Raw genomic sequence first — 14,722 nt, 5'->3', positions numbered from 1 at the left:
AAGCAAAGGAGGGCACGGGCACAGAGATAAGCAGGCTGCTAGGTCTCAGCAGAATACCTAGGTCCAGGCTTAACACACACATTCACGTGCACACATACACCCCACACCTTCCAGTCCTCTCAAACTGCCAAATCCTTTCCGCATAACACTGACCCCTAATAAGATCATTCTCTAATATAGGCCATACCCAGATTCCCACTTGAAAAGGGGGAATGACAATATGAGACTCCCTAGGGGGTTATAGGTGAGAAAAGCAGGAAAGCAAGAGTCCTACTGGATTTCAGCAGCAGGTGTGGTGACCAGGAAAAAGAAATTTGTATAGGAAGGACTTGAAAACCCCACCAATCTTAAACAAGACCTCTGTGCCTCTTCTCCAAGGACAAAAATGTCCTGCCATATTCCTCCTGGAAAAAAAACTCTGTTCCTCTCCCATCTCCTTCCCCAGACACGTGCCAGGTTTCCCATCTCTTAGGAAAAGACAGATCCCCCTATCCAAATCCGCCCTGTGATATGTGTGGGTGGAGGAGCTGGGCTCAGTTAGTGGACCATGGTCCAGGCAGGGGCTCCAGGTCCAGCGCGGGTGGGAGGAGAAGGCGTCACTTCCGGGGGACTTCACCAGTATCTGGTGGCTCCCTGCTCTGATTGGGCAAAAGTGGCTCAGGCAGGAGTGTGACCCCACTGCCGTGGAGGGGCTGTGCCCCAACGCCACATGTCTTCCTACCCATCTGCTCCCCAGAGTGCTGCCTGCTATGCACCTGAGTCCTTGAGCCCTTCTCCACCTGGTGAGTGGCAAGAAGGATTTGGGGTTAAGTGAGGGTAGGAAGGGCAGAAAAGAGGAATTGGGCTCTCAGCTGGGGGAGGAGCAGGATAACTGGAACCTACAGGCACTGACCTTTGTCAAGAAGAGTGTAGCCTTCCCAGAATGGGAGGAGCAGGACAGAGCAGGGGGTAGGGGGTGGGGTGCTGATTTCTGAGGGACTGATCACAGACTTGGTACAATACAGCACAGTCCTGCCTGGCCCTAGGGAAAGGGGACATGGGCCCAGGGAGAAAATAAGAAAGAAGGTGCATTTAGGGCTTAGGGAACATAAGTACCAAGACAGACAGAGCCCAATCCCTATTCTCACCCAGTCATTCCTTGTTAGCTTAAGGTTCTGAATCCCAGGGCTGGGGAAGCTGGGTCAGGCAAGCCAGGGCACAAGGAGAGGGTAGTGGGAGGAGAGCTCATGCATGTTGACAGACCTACAGGAAATCCCAATATTGAATCAGGTGCAGGCCTCTTTGCACAACTTGTGAAAGGAGGAGGAAGCCATGTGGGGGGTCCTGTGAAGGAACCGGAAGGGATCTATGGAGGGGGGAGGGGAGGGGAGGCAGGTACAGGGCTATGAGACAGATAAGTTGGGTGTTTAAGGTGAGGTAAGCTAAGTAAGATGGGCATCACCTTGCTCAGCAGGTGCCCATTCCTGGGCAACTCACCTCAGGAAGGAAGTCCCAAGACTGTTAGCCCATCTCTTTGCCTTGGATAAGAGGTATTTCAGAACTTAGAGTGCAAAGAAAAACTCCAGGAGGATCTCCTGTCCTGCTGCTCTTTAGCAGTTCTAGGCTTTATGTGTGGAGGTAAATAGGGAAAGAATGAGAGGTTAATTTCTCCTACACCACCTTTTAATACTCGACCTCTAGTAGTCCCGGTTATCTTTGCCCAATTCCCCTCATCAACTCCACTCCCCAACACTGAAGCTACCCCTCAACACATTGTGCATGTTTGCTAGTTCCTCATCCTGGCCTTATATCCCATTTTCCATTCTCTTTTCCAGGGTTGCACCACAATACTTTCATTTTCTATCCCCATACCAGATAGGGATGGAATAGTTGCTCAGAATTTGAGGCCAATTAAGATGTGTGTGTATACATATCCTGTCCTGCTGCTCTGGGGCAGGGGGCGGGGGGTGGAGTAGGAGCCCATATTAGATTCACAGGGGAGCCCTGACAGAGACACCACATGCTGTAATCACAAGAAAATGCGGGAGCAGTCAGCTTCCGCAGTTCTAGGCTGGTCAGCATCTCAAGCCCTCCCAGCATCTGTTCCCCCTGCCAGCCAGTCTTTTCCTTGAAACCTGATTAAATGTTCATTATTCCTGTCACTTTCAGGATAGATTCCAGATGCTCTTCCTCGGCCCACCTGTGCCCCACCCCACTCTGCCCAGAAGTGCAAGAGCCCAAGCCGCCTCCATGGCCTCAGGAAGGATTCAGGGGAGAGGCCCCATACAGGGAGCCACTCCAGCCAGACACCCCAGCCAGAATGGAGCTGACTGGTAAGAACTGGAGAGGCTACAGCCAGATCAGAATGTGGCAGAGAGGGAAAGAGAAAAGAGACATGCTGCAGGTGTTGGGGGCTGGAGAAACCCAATCTCCCAGGAATAAGGTGTCCAAGTAGCAGATTCCCTGGATTTCAGCTCTGGGTTTTAAATGGGAATTCCTGGACTGCTACCCAATGATGATATCTTCCTTATCCACTCCTTTCAACCTTACCTCTCCTCATCTAAGAATTGCTCCTCGTGGTCATGCTTCTCCTAACTGCAAGACTAACTCTGTCCAGCCCGGTTCCTCCTGCCTGTGACTCCCGACTCCTAAATAAACTGCTTCGTGACTCGCATGTCCTTCAAGGCAGACTGGTGAGAATTCCCAAGCACTATCCCCTCTATCCACTCAGCTGGTAAGATACCCTCACTCCCATCACTTCCTCTCACTCCCTGGCCCAATGATTATTCTTCCAATATTGTCTTTGGTAAGACTACCACCTACTGATCACCACTCCCCAACAAGGATTATGATTCCCAATAGAGCCCTCTTTTAAAAGCTCTACTCATGGAATATGTTCTTGGTCACTGGACCACCATACCCCCTATATTTCAATTCCCTTCTCCCCCCCACATCAATGTTTCTCAACAGAGCCAGTGCCCAGACATTAACCCTTTGTCCATACCTGTCCTGCTGCCTGCTGTGGATTTTAGCCTGGGAGAATGGAAAACCCAGACGGTAAGAAAGCCATCCCTTACTTTGGCTTCTCTAAGTTTTGTTTTCATCAGTTTCCTACAGCTTCTCAAGGATTCTTCAAAATTCTTGAGCTCCCTAAGAATATCTCACCTTCAGTTTGGCCACCCTAACCCAATCTATATTTGCCTATGATGATATCCTGTGGACAAGATGATGGCTTACAGCCTTGCTATGTTAAATGGATTCAAAGCTGAACACCATAAAAAGCTGGATAGAAGTCTCCCACAGCCATGCCTTTAACCTATTCCCATCCAACCTTCTTAAGTTATCATGAAAAAGTAATACTGTGCTCTAATTTTCACCATACCTCCCTAGAATCAACTGCCTTTTGATGACTGGGACGAATTGAGTAAAATCATAACGGACAGATACAGGGCAGACAGTTAAAAAAAAAAAAAAGTAAGTCTGATCTGTCATCCACAGGTGACACCAAGCTAGGAAGTACCACTAACATAAAAAAGGACAATCAAGATTCAAATCGCTGAAAGCCTAGGTCAAAAACAAGGTGAACTTTAACAGAGATATATATATGATTCTACATGTGTAAATTAATTGAGTAAAATCCTCTTCCAGTCTTCAGGCCACAATGCCCTGCTTCCCTCATTTAAACTTCTAGCCCTAGTACTTCCTATGAAAACTATCTGGGAGAGGTACGTTGATCCCAAACTTAGCATGTAACATTATTGAAGCATTTGTTTTAAAAGCTAGCAATTCTAGGCCACTTTAGATGTTCAGCACCCACGTTGTGGAAATATTCCTATCGCGCTTCTATTCTGAGTGGCCTGCACTTAAAAGTACTGGCCTGAGTACTGCATAACCTGCTCAAAACACATGCTAACTTATTAAGAGGGACCGTATTAAACTAACATGTGTCCAGAAGGAAGCAGTCTGAACAGTAAGAAGTTAGAAACATGTTATATGAGGAATGGTTTTTAAAAAAAAAACAAAACCTGTCTGATTGGCTTGGAGAAAAGTCTTAGTCTTATGGTACAGCAAGAAGTGCTTTAGCCTGGGACCAGGAAACCTATTGGGAGGAGGCACTCCTTGCTTGATCAACTCTTCTACCCTTAAGACCTCTAGAATCCCCTTTCTTCTCTCAGGTCTTCTAGGGGGACTGGGTCAGGGATGATGGGCAGTTCCTATAGGTCCCTTGTAGTTCCAGCTCTGCCATTTATTAGTAAGTCTGTTCCCTTCTTCTTTATCATTATGATAGAGTCTCATGTCTACATTTAGTTTAAAAATCATATGATCCTAAGGTTTTGTAGCAGAAAGAGTAGATTTGCAACACTAGAACTAAGAGGTAAATGCAATAATAGGGCAGATTTCAGCAATGTAAGAAAAAAAAGAACTTTTCTAGGGGCTGGCCCATGGCTCACTCGGGAGAGTGTGGTGCTGATAACACCAAGGCCACGGGTTCGGATCCTGTGTAGGGATGGCCGGTTAGCTCACTGGCTGAGCGTGGTGCTGACAACACCAAGCTAAGGGTTACGATCCCCTTACTGGTCATCTTTAAAAAAAAAAAAAGAACTTTTCTGACTGCAACTAAGTGTAAGACCAGGCTGGGTTAGCGGACACTGGAGTTATTGAAGTGGAGGCTGATGACCAATTGTCGGAAGACTGTGAAGGAATTCCTGTGCTGGGTGGGACCTTGGTCCTGTCCAATTCTCAGCGCCTATGATTCATTCTGCTGGCTATTCCTACAGGCTCCCCACCCACTATTAGCATGCCCTTTGAAGGAGTCCGCTTCTCTCTTCTATCTCTTTTCCAGGAGCAGACCAAGGCACAGGACATTCTGGGAGCAGTGACCCTTCTGCTGGAGGGAGTGATGGCAGCACGGGGACAACTGGGACCCACCTGCCTCTCTTCCCTCCTGGGACAGCTTTCTGGACAGGTCCGCCTCCTCCTTGGGGCCCTGCAGGGTCTCCCTGGAACCCAGGTAAGCACCAGTCAGGGTATCTATAGAAACTGTCCTTTCCTGACTCAGTCCACCTAGAAGACCTCAGGGAAGAAGTGAATTCCGAGGATCTTGAGGGTAGAAGAGCTGATTTACTAAGGAGTGTTCCTTCCCAGTCATAAGCCTGTGTGCTGGTACCCATCTTTCCCACATAGACAAGGAAGGCCTGATATCTAGCCCTGTACTCTGGCCTCAGGCTCATCCTCTGCCCTCAGCTTCCTCAACAGGGCAGAACCACAGCTCACAAGGATCCCAATGCCATCTTCCTGAGCTTCCAACAACTGCTCCGAGGAAAGGTGCGTTTCCTGCTGCTTGTAGGAGGGCCCACCCTCTGTGTCAGGCGGGCCCTACCCACCACAGCTGTCCCAAGCAGTACCTCTCTATTCCTCACACTAAACAAGCTCCCAAACAGGACTTCTGGATTGTTGGAGACAAACGCCAGTGTCTCAGCCAGAACTACTGGCTCTGGACTTCTGAACAGGCTGCAGGGATTCAGAGCCAAGATTCCTGGTCTGCTAAACCAAACCTCCAGGTCCCTGGACCAAATCCCTGGATACATGAACAGGACACATGGACTTTTGAGCGGAACTCATGGACTCTTTCCAGGACCCCCACCCAGGACCCTAGAATCCCCGGACAATCCCCATGGAACTTTAGACACAGGTGCTCTGCCACCCAACCTCCAGCCTGGATATTCTCCTTCCTCAACCCATCCTTCTACTGGACAGTACACACTCTTCTCTCCTTCACCCACCTTGCCTACCCTCATGGTCCAGCCCCACCCCCTGCTTCCTGACCCTTCTGCTACCATACCCAACCCTACCAGCCCTATTCTAATTGCAGCCCACCCTCACTCCCAGAATCTGTCTCAGGAAGGGTAAGGTACTCAGACACTGCCAACATCAGCATTGTGTCTCATGGGTCCCTGGGAGACAACTGCAGCTATACCAAATTTCCTGCTTTCACCTAAAACCCAAAGCCCCGGTAAAGAGGGATAAACGGGACAGAAAAAGGGATCATTTTTCACTGTACATTAGAAAACTTCAGAAGCTATTTTTTTAAGCTATCAAAAATATTCATCTTGAGCAGCTAATTATCTTTGGTCTATTTTCTACACCAATTTGCAACTTACTAATTCTCTACGTGCTCTTTTTCACATGCTAATTCTGCAAAGGCCTGGACTGGCTTGGCCTTTGAACAGAGGTAAAGACTTACCTTGTGTCTGAAAACAGAGAAAGGGTAGTTTCCTTTGCTTCAAGATTAAGGCCCTCCTATGTGCCCCTCCCCTTTACCATCATTCTCTGTGGGACTTTCTTTGATGCCATGTTCTTAAGAGATACTTACTCCTAAGAAATGAATAAGTTGTCTCTTAGAAAGGCTGTCCTAAACAACAGACAAAGCTGAGCCTGTATAAAGAATAAATGAGAGTACCCAAAAGGTAACCAAGAAACAGGGGAAAGATGTTTTTCGCAGGGGGCAATAGATTCCCCTGACCACCCCCACCCCCCTCAAAAAAAGCTAACAGGAAACCTTGGAGAGCCTCACACCCAGGTAAGCCCATGCAGACAATTCAGTAAAGGCAAGACCTGGGTGTTACAGCTGAGCAAACAGCTGGAGCTTCAGCAGCTCAGCAGGAGGCTTCGCCAGGCATGGGCTCCTGCCTCCCTCCTGTGGAGGTCAGGAGAAGTGCAGGAAGTGGCATGAGTCAGGCTTCTTGAGCTCACACAGCAGGACAGCACAAGTCAAGTTGAAGGCTCATTTCCCAATTTCCCACAAGTGCATCTAAAAAGCAGCCCTATGTGACCACCATAAACTTTGCTAGGGGATCTCTAGAAAAGAAGTCAGACTTATGGGGCTTTACAAATAAGTGCTGCGTTGGTGCTCAGGAAGAGGTTTGTGTGGCACAAAAACAAAAACTCCATTACAAAGGTCAACCTGCTACCTCCAAAGGAAAACCAGTGGAAGCTTTTTCTTCTCCCCCATGCCAAAGGAAAGGCAGAAAGGCTACCATGTAGGTAGAGGAGCCAGGAACTCAGAGTTCCAAACACTGCCACAAATACCACAGGATCACCAAAGGCATTCCAAACCAGTAAAATGAAAGCCAATGTGCCAGGATCCTTATGTACATTACCTTTTTTAACACTCACACAACTCTATAAGGTAGGTACTATCATCTCCATTATACAGATGAGGAAACTGAAGCTCAGAGAAGCCAGGTGAGTTCCCAATGGTTACATAGCCTATGAGAAGGAAAAGAAGGAACACTCTTGTCTGTCTCACTCTTGGGTCCAAATTCTCCCCAGTGTGGTGCACTTTTAAATATATCATTCAGTAATCCTGTTTACTGGGAAAGATTTCCAAGTCCTTATGGAATAAATACATCAATAACTAAAGAGTTCTGAGTGGAAAACTAAAGCTCTTGGTGGGGTGACCATTTAGACATCTCCTGGTGCCCCTCTCTCCCTTCATGGACAGAACTGTTACCATGGAGAAGGAATCAACAAATGCATAAAGCTCAATAATCTTGTCTGGTGTTAGTTTCTGCATAGGAAAGAATTAGTTCATCCACGCTACATATTCCAGAATGCAATCAAGGGAATGGTTAAGTGGAAACTGTAATTTACTAAAATACTGAAGTAGGTTAAATTTAATGACCAAATGAAACATCTTATGGCACATGATACAGCCAGCACCCATGACAAGATATGCCAAAGGAGCCAAAGAATTATGGGTTCTTGGCACAGTCAGATAAGAGGCAAGGATGGCAAAGCTGCCAATGTAACCAGAAAGTTCCAGGCATCTGGTATTGGCATTTGACTTACTCTAGCTCAGGGAAAATGCAAAAAACCCATGGGCTCCTCCAATGTGAACTATTCTGCCTCTTTTAAGAATTAACCCATTCCCAAATCATTCTGTCTGGCTGATTCTACCCCTTCTACTCTGACAGAAAACTAAAAACTTTACAACCAGAACACTCTTATCCCTATTCAACTTTACACCACTTCTCTTTCTTCTGCCATTCTAAGGCAGCCACAACAGTCTGCTATGATACCCTGAACTATATTACTGGTAATTAAGTTCTCCCACTATAACCCAAATCCATCCTTCTGCAACCCCCCAAAAAACCTGACCTCATAGAAAGGTTCTAGGATTCCGTAAAAATTTCTACCAACTCCCAGTGCATCTCCTACTACCCCTTCCCCCACATAGTGAGGTAAAAGAAACACCTTTTCCTCCTCCCTGCTGAGACCATTCATTTTCAACCCATTTCCCTAAATACTATTTCTAACACCTCATGTAAAGACCTGAAAATGATGGGGAAGGAAATACCCCAGGCATCCCAGCAGGGAGATCAGCTCCCATGGCAAAACCAGATCAAAACAGACAACTGCTTAATACACACTCACAGAGAATCTTTCTGGATTATTACCCTGAATTTCCCAGGGGAAAACAGGGTCCCATTTACTTTCTCAGAGACCTCTAATGCTAGGCTGAAGGGCCAGTTCACATGCTGGAGTCCTTATAATCATCACCATTTCCTTTTTCTTCCCCCACTTATAAGCGAGTGACTGCAGTTAAGACTGTTGCATTGTCCTGGGCACTGGCACTGGACTGCCAACCTCATTGGTATTGCTGCCCTGTCCACTTCAATGGTCTGTGCAGCAGTTCCCTGTTCAGTGTCACTAGTAAGAAGCACCACCACTTACCCTCCTTCCCAGGTCCCCACTGGAATGGAGAGCAGAGCCAGCTTCTCCACCTATTTCTATGACCACTAAGTTCTCTCTTTCTACTCTCTTCAAGTCATGCCCCATGCCTATGTCTAAAAGCCTCTACCTAAAGCTTGTATTAAAATGATGAACATTTCCAGGCCATGCAAGTGACTCATTCAAGTCAACGTGAACTGACTTCCTATGAGACTAAAAGTGTCAAAAGGATACAAGCAGTGCTCCTTGCCAACTTAAAATTCTATGCCAAGTGGGTGGTATCTTCTGTGCCTGGGGTACCCTCAGAGGCCAAAAGGACAAAACTCTCTTTCCCAGACAGAAAACCACATTGGAGGATAAATGTTTGGAATAGTCAGCCAGAAGATTCAGATAACCTTGAACTCAGATACCAAAAGGTTGGGATAAATCTTACATTGGCATGTGATCATGTGGCTTTGGGCCAGAAACAATATCCCACAGATAAACTGGAAAAAATGATTTTAAAGTAAACAGAAAAAAAAATTTTTTTAAGAAGGGGACAGTCTGAAAAAGTAAAGTTTAATTAAAAAGTCATATCCACAAAACAACTTCTGATTCACTTTAAGCTCTCCCACTGTATCTTTCACAGGCAAGTCAGTTTTCCATTGAGTCCAGACCAGCTAAAGATGCACCCACAATGAACAGAGACAGCCCCTCCTTATCAGGTGAACAACGAAACTGCTATTCAGGCTTGAACAATATCCATGTCCTGAGTGACTAAGCAGCAAGGCTGGTTTCCCACGAGGTTCAGAAGGCCAGTTTCTTCATCAGCAGATAAACTCTGGAGTCAACCTCAAATCCATGTAGGTTGTTGGCATCACCCTGAAGCCTCATGAGCAGGCCCCCATAGGACACGTAGGCAGAGCTGAAACAGAAGGCCCCAGTCCCATGAATCTGAGGTCTGGAGCAGCTGCTACTCAGCGGCTCTCCATCCCAGCCCAAAAAAGAGAAGAGGCACCCTTATAGGGCTTTGTCATTAGCAAACAAAATTAAGACAAAGATAAATGCAGATGTGTGCAAGGTAGTGTTCTTTATATTAGTAAAGGTGGAAAACACCCACATGCCCAAAATTAGGGGAATGGTCAAATTAATTAAGACACAGTCATGTGCCACATAACGACATTTCAGTCAAAAATGGATCACATATACGACAGTGGTCACATAAGATTATAACGGAGCTGAAAAGTTCTGTCACCTAGTAACTTCATAGCAGTCTTAACATCGTTGTGCAATTATTCTTTTTAAAAATTTAATGTAGCCTAAGCATACTGTGTTTATAAAGTCTATAGCAGTGCACAGTAATGTCCTAGGCCTTCACATTCACTCACCACTCACTCACTGACTCACCCAGAGCAACTCCCAGTCCTGCAAGCTCCATTCACAGGAAGTTCCCTATACAGGTGCACCATTTTTTATCTTTTACACCATATTTTACCTTTTCTATGTTTAGATATGTTTAGATACACAAATATTCACCATTATGTTACAGTTGCTTACAGTATTCAGTATAGTAACATGCTGTACAGATTTGTAGCTTAGGAGCAACATGACTGTACATCTATTTACTGGAATGTTATGCAGCTATTAAAATGCCAGGAAAAGCTTTAAACTGACATGGGGAAATATACTTTATATAACGTTAAGCAAAAAGAGCAGAAGAAAATATTGTGATAAACAACATGCTCTCAAAGAAAAAAATCGATATTAAGAAAAACTAAAATATTAAAAAAATGTTTATGTGAAAGGTTCCCTCTGGGTATGGAATTATAGGTAACTTTTTTCCCCCTTCTTCACATTTCTTCTCTGCTTTTCAAATTTCTTACAAAGATCACATATTGTTTTAATAAGATTTCAAAGAGAAGAAAAAATAGTTGGGCAGGAAAACCATAGAACTAGGGATTGGGTTACAGAGTAGCAACACACACACACAAATAAACAAAAACAAAAAAGCCTAGCAGTTTAATCAGTTCCTGGGGAAGCAACTCTGCTTTGTACTTTACACAGCAAGACTATCAGTTTCTCATTTGGCCCACTGGGCCTTGAGGTCCTGACCAAGAGCAATGTGAGCAGCCTGTCACTCAGACTGGAAACTTCCCAGAACAGTTTCTCTCTAGGGCCCACCTAGGTCTGAGGTGCTTGAGGGCAAGGACGTAACACAGGAAGCAGGAACATGGCCCAAATTCTTTTTCCCCTTAAGAACAGGGAGGGGGAAAAAAGATTCTCACAAAACTATGGAACTTACAGGCGTGTTGCTGCTTCGGTAGAAGTTTCATCTCCCTCAATCCTGTACACTTTTCCATACATTACATACTCAAATTGGTCAGCCCTGTGGAACAATAGTGGCAAAGTTATTCTTAATAGTAATTAATGATATCAGAGACCCTTTAAAAATGGTACCTGGTAGGGCCAGCCGTGGCTCACTTGGGAGAGTGTGGTGCTGATAACACCAAGGCCACGGGTTTGGATCCCTATATAGGGCTGGCCAGTTAGCTCACTTGGGAGAGCATGGTGCTAACAACACCAAGTCAAGGTTAAGATCCCCTTACCGGTCACCTTTATAAAAATAAATAAATAAATAATAAATAAATTTTAAAAGGTACCCGGTGACTAAATGCCAGCATTCCAACAATAGGCACCTCACAAACATGATGTCATTTAGTCCGCACAGCAACCCTATGAGCTAGGCACGACCATCCCTATTTTACTGATGAAGAAAGAGCTTATGGTTATTCAACAAATAAGTGGTAGAGTTGAGAAATGAACTCAGTGGGGGTCCAAAGCGTTTCCATCACACCAAGCTCTCTCCCAAGACACAAGGCCAACACAGCCTGGGTCACTCAGTAGTATTTCCTCAGGCTTCAAAAAGGTAAAACTCACAAGCACATAATCACTGTTTTTGATAAACACATGGTTGTTTGAGTTCTTTTCTTTTTTTTTTTTTGGCTGGCCAATACAAGGATCCGAACCCTTGACCTTTGTGTTATAACACTGAGCTCTAACCAACTGAGCTAACCAGCCAACTCTTAAATGCTTAAGTGTAATAATTTCCTTAATGTTACTCAGATTCTGCTGATCACCATTTATCCCGGGAATTAAATAAGGGTCTTTCTATACCACCTATCTACTTAGTCCTGAGGGCATATTTCAATTACTCCCTTCTATACTCCCCCACCTGGAAGGCCTGTCATCAGTGGGGTTGTATTCACCGTCATCCAGGGTACCATCTTCATACAAGGTACTAGCTATGACCAACCGGAACTTGTCACCTGAAAATAAGAGCAATATCTGAGGGTGAAATACAGCTGACACGGCAAAAAGCTTCTTGCTCTTGTCTGTGTTCAATCACTTACCCAGGTCTACAGGGTAAATCTGAATGTTTACATCTAAGATGAGGTCCATCTTGAAAGATTCACTCTCACAATGCAGTCGAGACACTGGGGACAAGTAGAAAAAGAGTGGCAGAGGTAATTGCCAAGCCAAGGGCAGACAAGACAGATCCCAAATTGGAGGTAACGCACAACAGAACACCCAGTCTAACCCAGTTTACATCCACTGGCCTCTTATCTGCTTTCACAGAAGTGCAGTCTCAATCAGAACCAAATATGCAAGAAGGAAAAGGGGATTAAAAACTATGGCAAGTGAACAGAATCCTCAGAAAAGAATCAAAGATTCTCTGGCAGTGAATAATATCCAGGTTCTAGGCCTGCCTGGATGCTTTAGAACCTGACTCCAGACAAGTTGTTCACTCATCCACTGTGTTGAGGGGATTACCGGGATGTATAAGAGCTGGTGTCTGTCCTGAAAAACATCTGACTCTCCAGGCAAAGAAAGAGACATCAAGGAGAAACAATTATTGATCAATGACAGAATTAAGAGGTATATACCAAGGAGTTAACTCTAACTCAATGAGGACTACAAAAGAAACTCTAAAGGTTCGAAGGGCAATACAAGAATATAGGCTCTGAAGTCAGATTACTGGCTGCGCAGCCTTGGATGAGTTACTTAAACTCTCAGAGCAAAAGGGAGAAGGCACCACCTACCTCGTGGGGGCTTTTGAGAGGAATAAATAAGGCAAACTGTGTGTTGAGGTGCACAGTACAACGCCTAGCACAGAGTAGGCAGCGATTATAGAGATGCCCGGGAGCTGGCCAGCACCATGACCAAAGGCCACCCCAGGCACAGGGCGCCGTATGTGTGAAGGGAGAGCTTGGAGTCTCACTTCTTTCGTCCATAAAATGTTTCCTGAGGGAGGTCTCAACATCAGGACCTGCTGGTAGGGGCAGATCACGTGAGTTGGGTGGACACGGGCCCCAGGGGTGCGTCCCCGAGGAAGTTAGCCTCATCCCTCAAACAGCTCCTAAATACCTTACTTACCTCGGTCAAACTTCTTGCCCTCCGGATCAATGTCTTTCACATCAAAAATATCCTCAAACAGGATGCCCGCCATCGTGAGGGGCCACGAGAACAGGAGAAGGGCTCAGCGCGACCACGACTGGGGGACACGCGCACCACCTCGCGTAGAGAAAACCAGAGGAGAAAGGGGGAAAGCAGCACCTCAGGAGGAGCAGCGAGAGAGCACAATAGCGCGTGCGCAGGAACATGCAGCAACGCGGCCACTTCCGCAGCCTCCTGGTCGGGGCTTCTTAACTTCCGCCCCTAAAGATTGCTTCCGAGAGGCTTCGGCTTCGAGGGCGAGTCTCAGATCCAGGTGACTCCGCCTAGGGCGGGGACACAATAAGTCCCACCTCTGGTGGAGGTGGCGCTGGTTCTCCTGCTCCGCTGGGTCTCTACTGCGCCCTCTTCAGAATCCGGGTCCCGAAGACTGGAATGCATGGGGGCCTAACCCAGGCGGGGACCTTGATCCTTGGCCGGGAGAAGCCCGGCCCTAGCCCCACCCTGCCGGTCCGTTTGCCTGCCGAGGGCACAGTCCGCGTCGAGGGCGAGTGGAGCAGAACCCCACCCCAGAGCATTGGTCCAGCAGGGGATAATGCCCAGCCCCTCCAGCTGGCACCGAGGCCCCCGGGCCGGCCCGGACCGGCTCAGCTCTGCTGGACCTCACCCGAGACAAGTCCGTCCAGTTTGGGAATTTGCCATGATGTCACTATGAGGAAGAGGAAAGCCTGCACAGTCCCCTCCCCTGGTACTGCACCCTCACCACCACCCCACCACTGTCCTCTTCCCCTGGGCCCTTCTCTCTTCCACCACACTGCCCCTTCAGCTTGGCACTAACCCCCCTCACTGCTCTCCCCCCAGGCATTGCCCCTTCAGCTTTGTACTGCCTGTTCCCCCACCACTGCCCTCTCCTAGACACTGATCTACATGCCCCTTCAACCTGGCACTGTCCCTTCCCTAAGATACCAGCTCTTCCCTGACACTGCCCCTTTCTCCTGGGTGCTGGCTACTCTTTCACACTGCCCCCTCACCTGAGCACCTCCTCTGCCTCCCAAATGCCCCTTTATCCTGATACTGCCCCCTCCCGCACACTGTCCACGTCCTGGGCGCTGCCCTCTCTCCTGACACTATCTCCAGCACTGCCCATCCACACTGTGTTCAGCCCACCCTCTGTTTTATCCTTCCCCCGACCCTGATAGAGAACGCAGAGCCCCATCAGGCCATTCAGCACTACTCAGGTTTCTCCTTGGGCCCTGCAAGGGAGAAGAGACCTCTGCTCCCCCACGCCTGCCTCCCAGGGTTGGCTTCCTGGGCACCTACAGCTCCCTTCTCTTGGGCCTTACCCTTCCCTGTTCCCTCCCCATCTTCACCCCCAAACACCCCGAAGTCCCAGTTGCTCCAGGTGCACCTCAGTGGGGGAGCCCCGAGGAAAGGAAGGAGAAAGGGAGGGGATGAGGGAGACGGCCCAGAATCCCCTCCAAATTCCCCCAGCTTTGCTTCTCACCCCTGATGGGGCAGAGAGGGCCTTCCTAGGCCGGTCTGAGCCGCTAGTCCCTCCGGGGAAATCAAAGAAGGGGCT

General features: G+C 47.3%; 2 protein-coding genes and 1 non-coding gene across 6 annotated transcripts; 2 read left to right on the top strand and 1 right to left on the bottom strand.

The window, feature by feature from the left end:
* Window positions 1-2,299: 2,299 nt before the first annotated feature.
* THPO (thrombopoietin) lies at window positions 2,300-5,889 on the top strand. 3 transcript variants are annotated; one of them, XM_063075565.1, is made up of 6 exons: window positions 2,300-2,312; window positions 2,545-2,672; window positions 2,950-3,036; window positions 4,823-4,990; window positions 5,224-5,304; window positions 5,421-5,804. In XM_063075565.1, exons 1-6 carry the CDS (start codon window positions 2,300-2,302, stop codon window positions 5,802-5,804), a joined length of 861 nt encoding a protein of 286 aa, XP_062931635.1. The 3 variants fall into 3 exon arrangements, with proteins under 3 accessions (XP_062931635.1, XP_062931618.1, XP_062931627.1); XM_063075548.1 differs by having other exon boundaries at window positions 5,236-5,889; XM_063075557.1 differs by having other exon boundaries at window positions 5,241-5,804.
* On the top strand, window positions 3,316-3,439 carry LOC134365730 (small Cajal body-specific RNA 8). Its single transcript, XR_010022160.1, has one exon. It is a non-coding gene; the product is annotated as a small Cajal body-specific RNA 8 (non-coding RNA).
* A 3,350-nt stretch (window positions 5,890-9,239) lies between the features above and the next one.
* On the bottom strand, window positions 9,240-13,326 carry POLR2H (RNA polymerase II, I and III subunit H). Of its 2 annotated transcripts, XM_063109579.1 has the most exons (5): window positions 13,126-13,324; window positions 12,102-12,185; window positions 11,924-12,017; window positions 10,994-11,077; window positions 9,242-9,616 (listed from the first exon to the last, which is right to left on the bottom strand). In XM_063109579.1, exons 1-5 carry the CDS (start codon window positions 13,196-13,198, stop codon window positions 9,499-9,501), a joined length of 453 nt encoding a protein of 150 aa, XP_062965649.1. In that variant the 5' UTR covers window positions 13,199-13,324; the 3' UTR covers window positions 9,242-9,498. The 2 variants fall into 2 exon arrangements, with proteins under 2 accessions (XP_062965658.1, XP_062965649.1); XM_063109588.1 differs by lacking the exon at window positions 12,102-12,185 and having other exon boundaries at window positions 9,240-9,616; window positions 13,126-13,326.
* Window positions 13,327-14,722: the final 1,396 nt, after the last annotated feature.

Source organism: Cynocephalus volans, chromosome 1 (assembly GCF_027409185.1).
Source record: "Cynocephalus volans isolate mCynVol1 chromosome 1, mCynVol1.pri, whole genome shotgun sequence".
Lineage (NCBI taxonomy): Eukaryota > Metazoa > Chordata > Mammalia > Dermoptera > Cynocephalidae > Cynocephalus > Cynocephalus volans.
The sequence above is the reverse complement of the archived record's forward strand: the minus strand, read 5'-3'. Positions and strand labels throughout refer to the sequence as shown.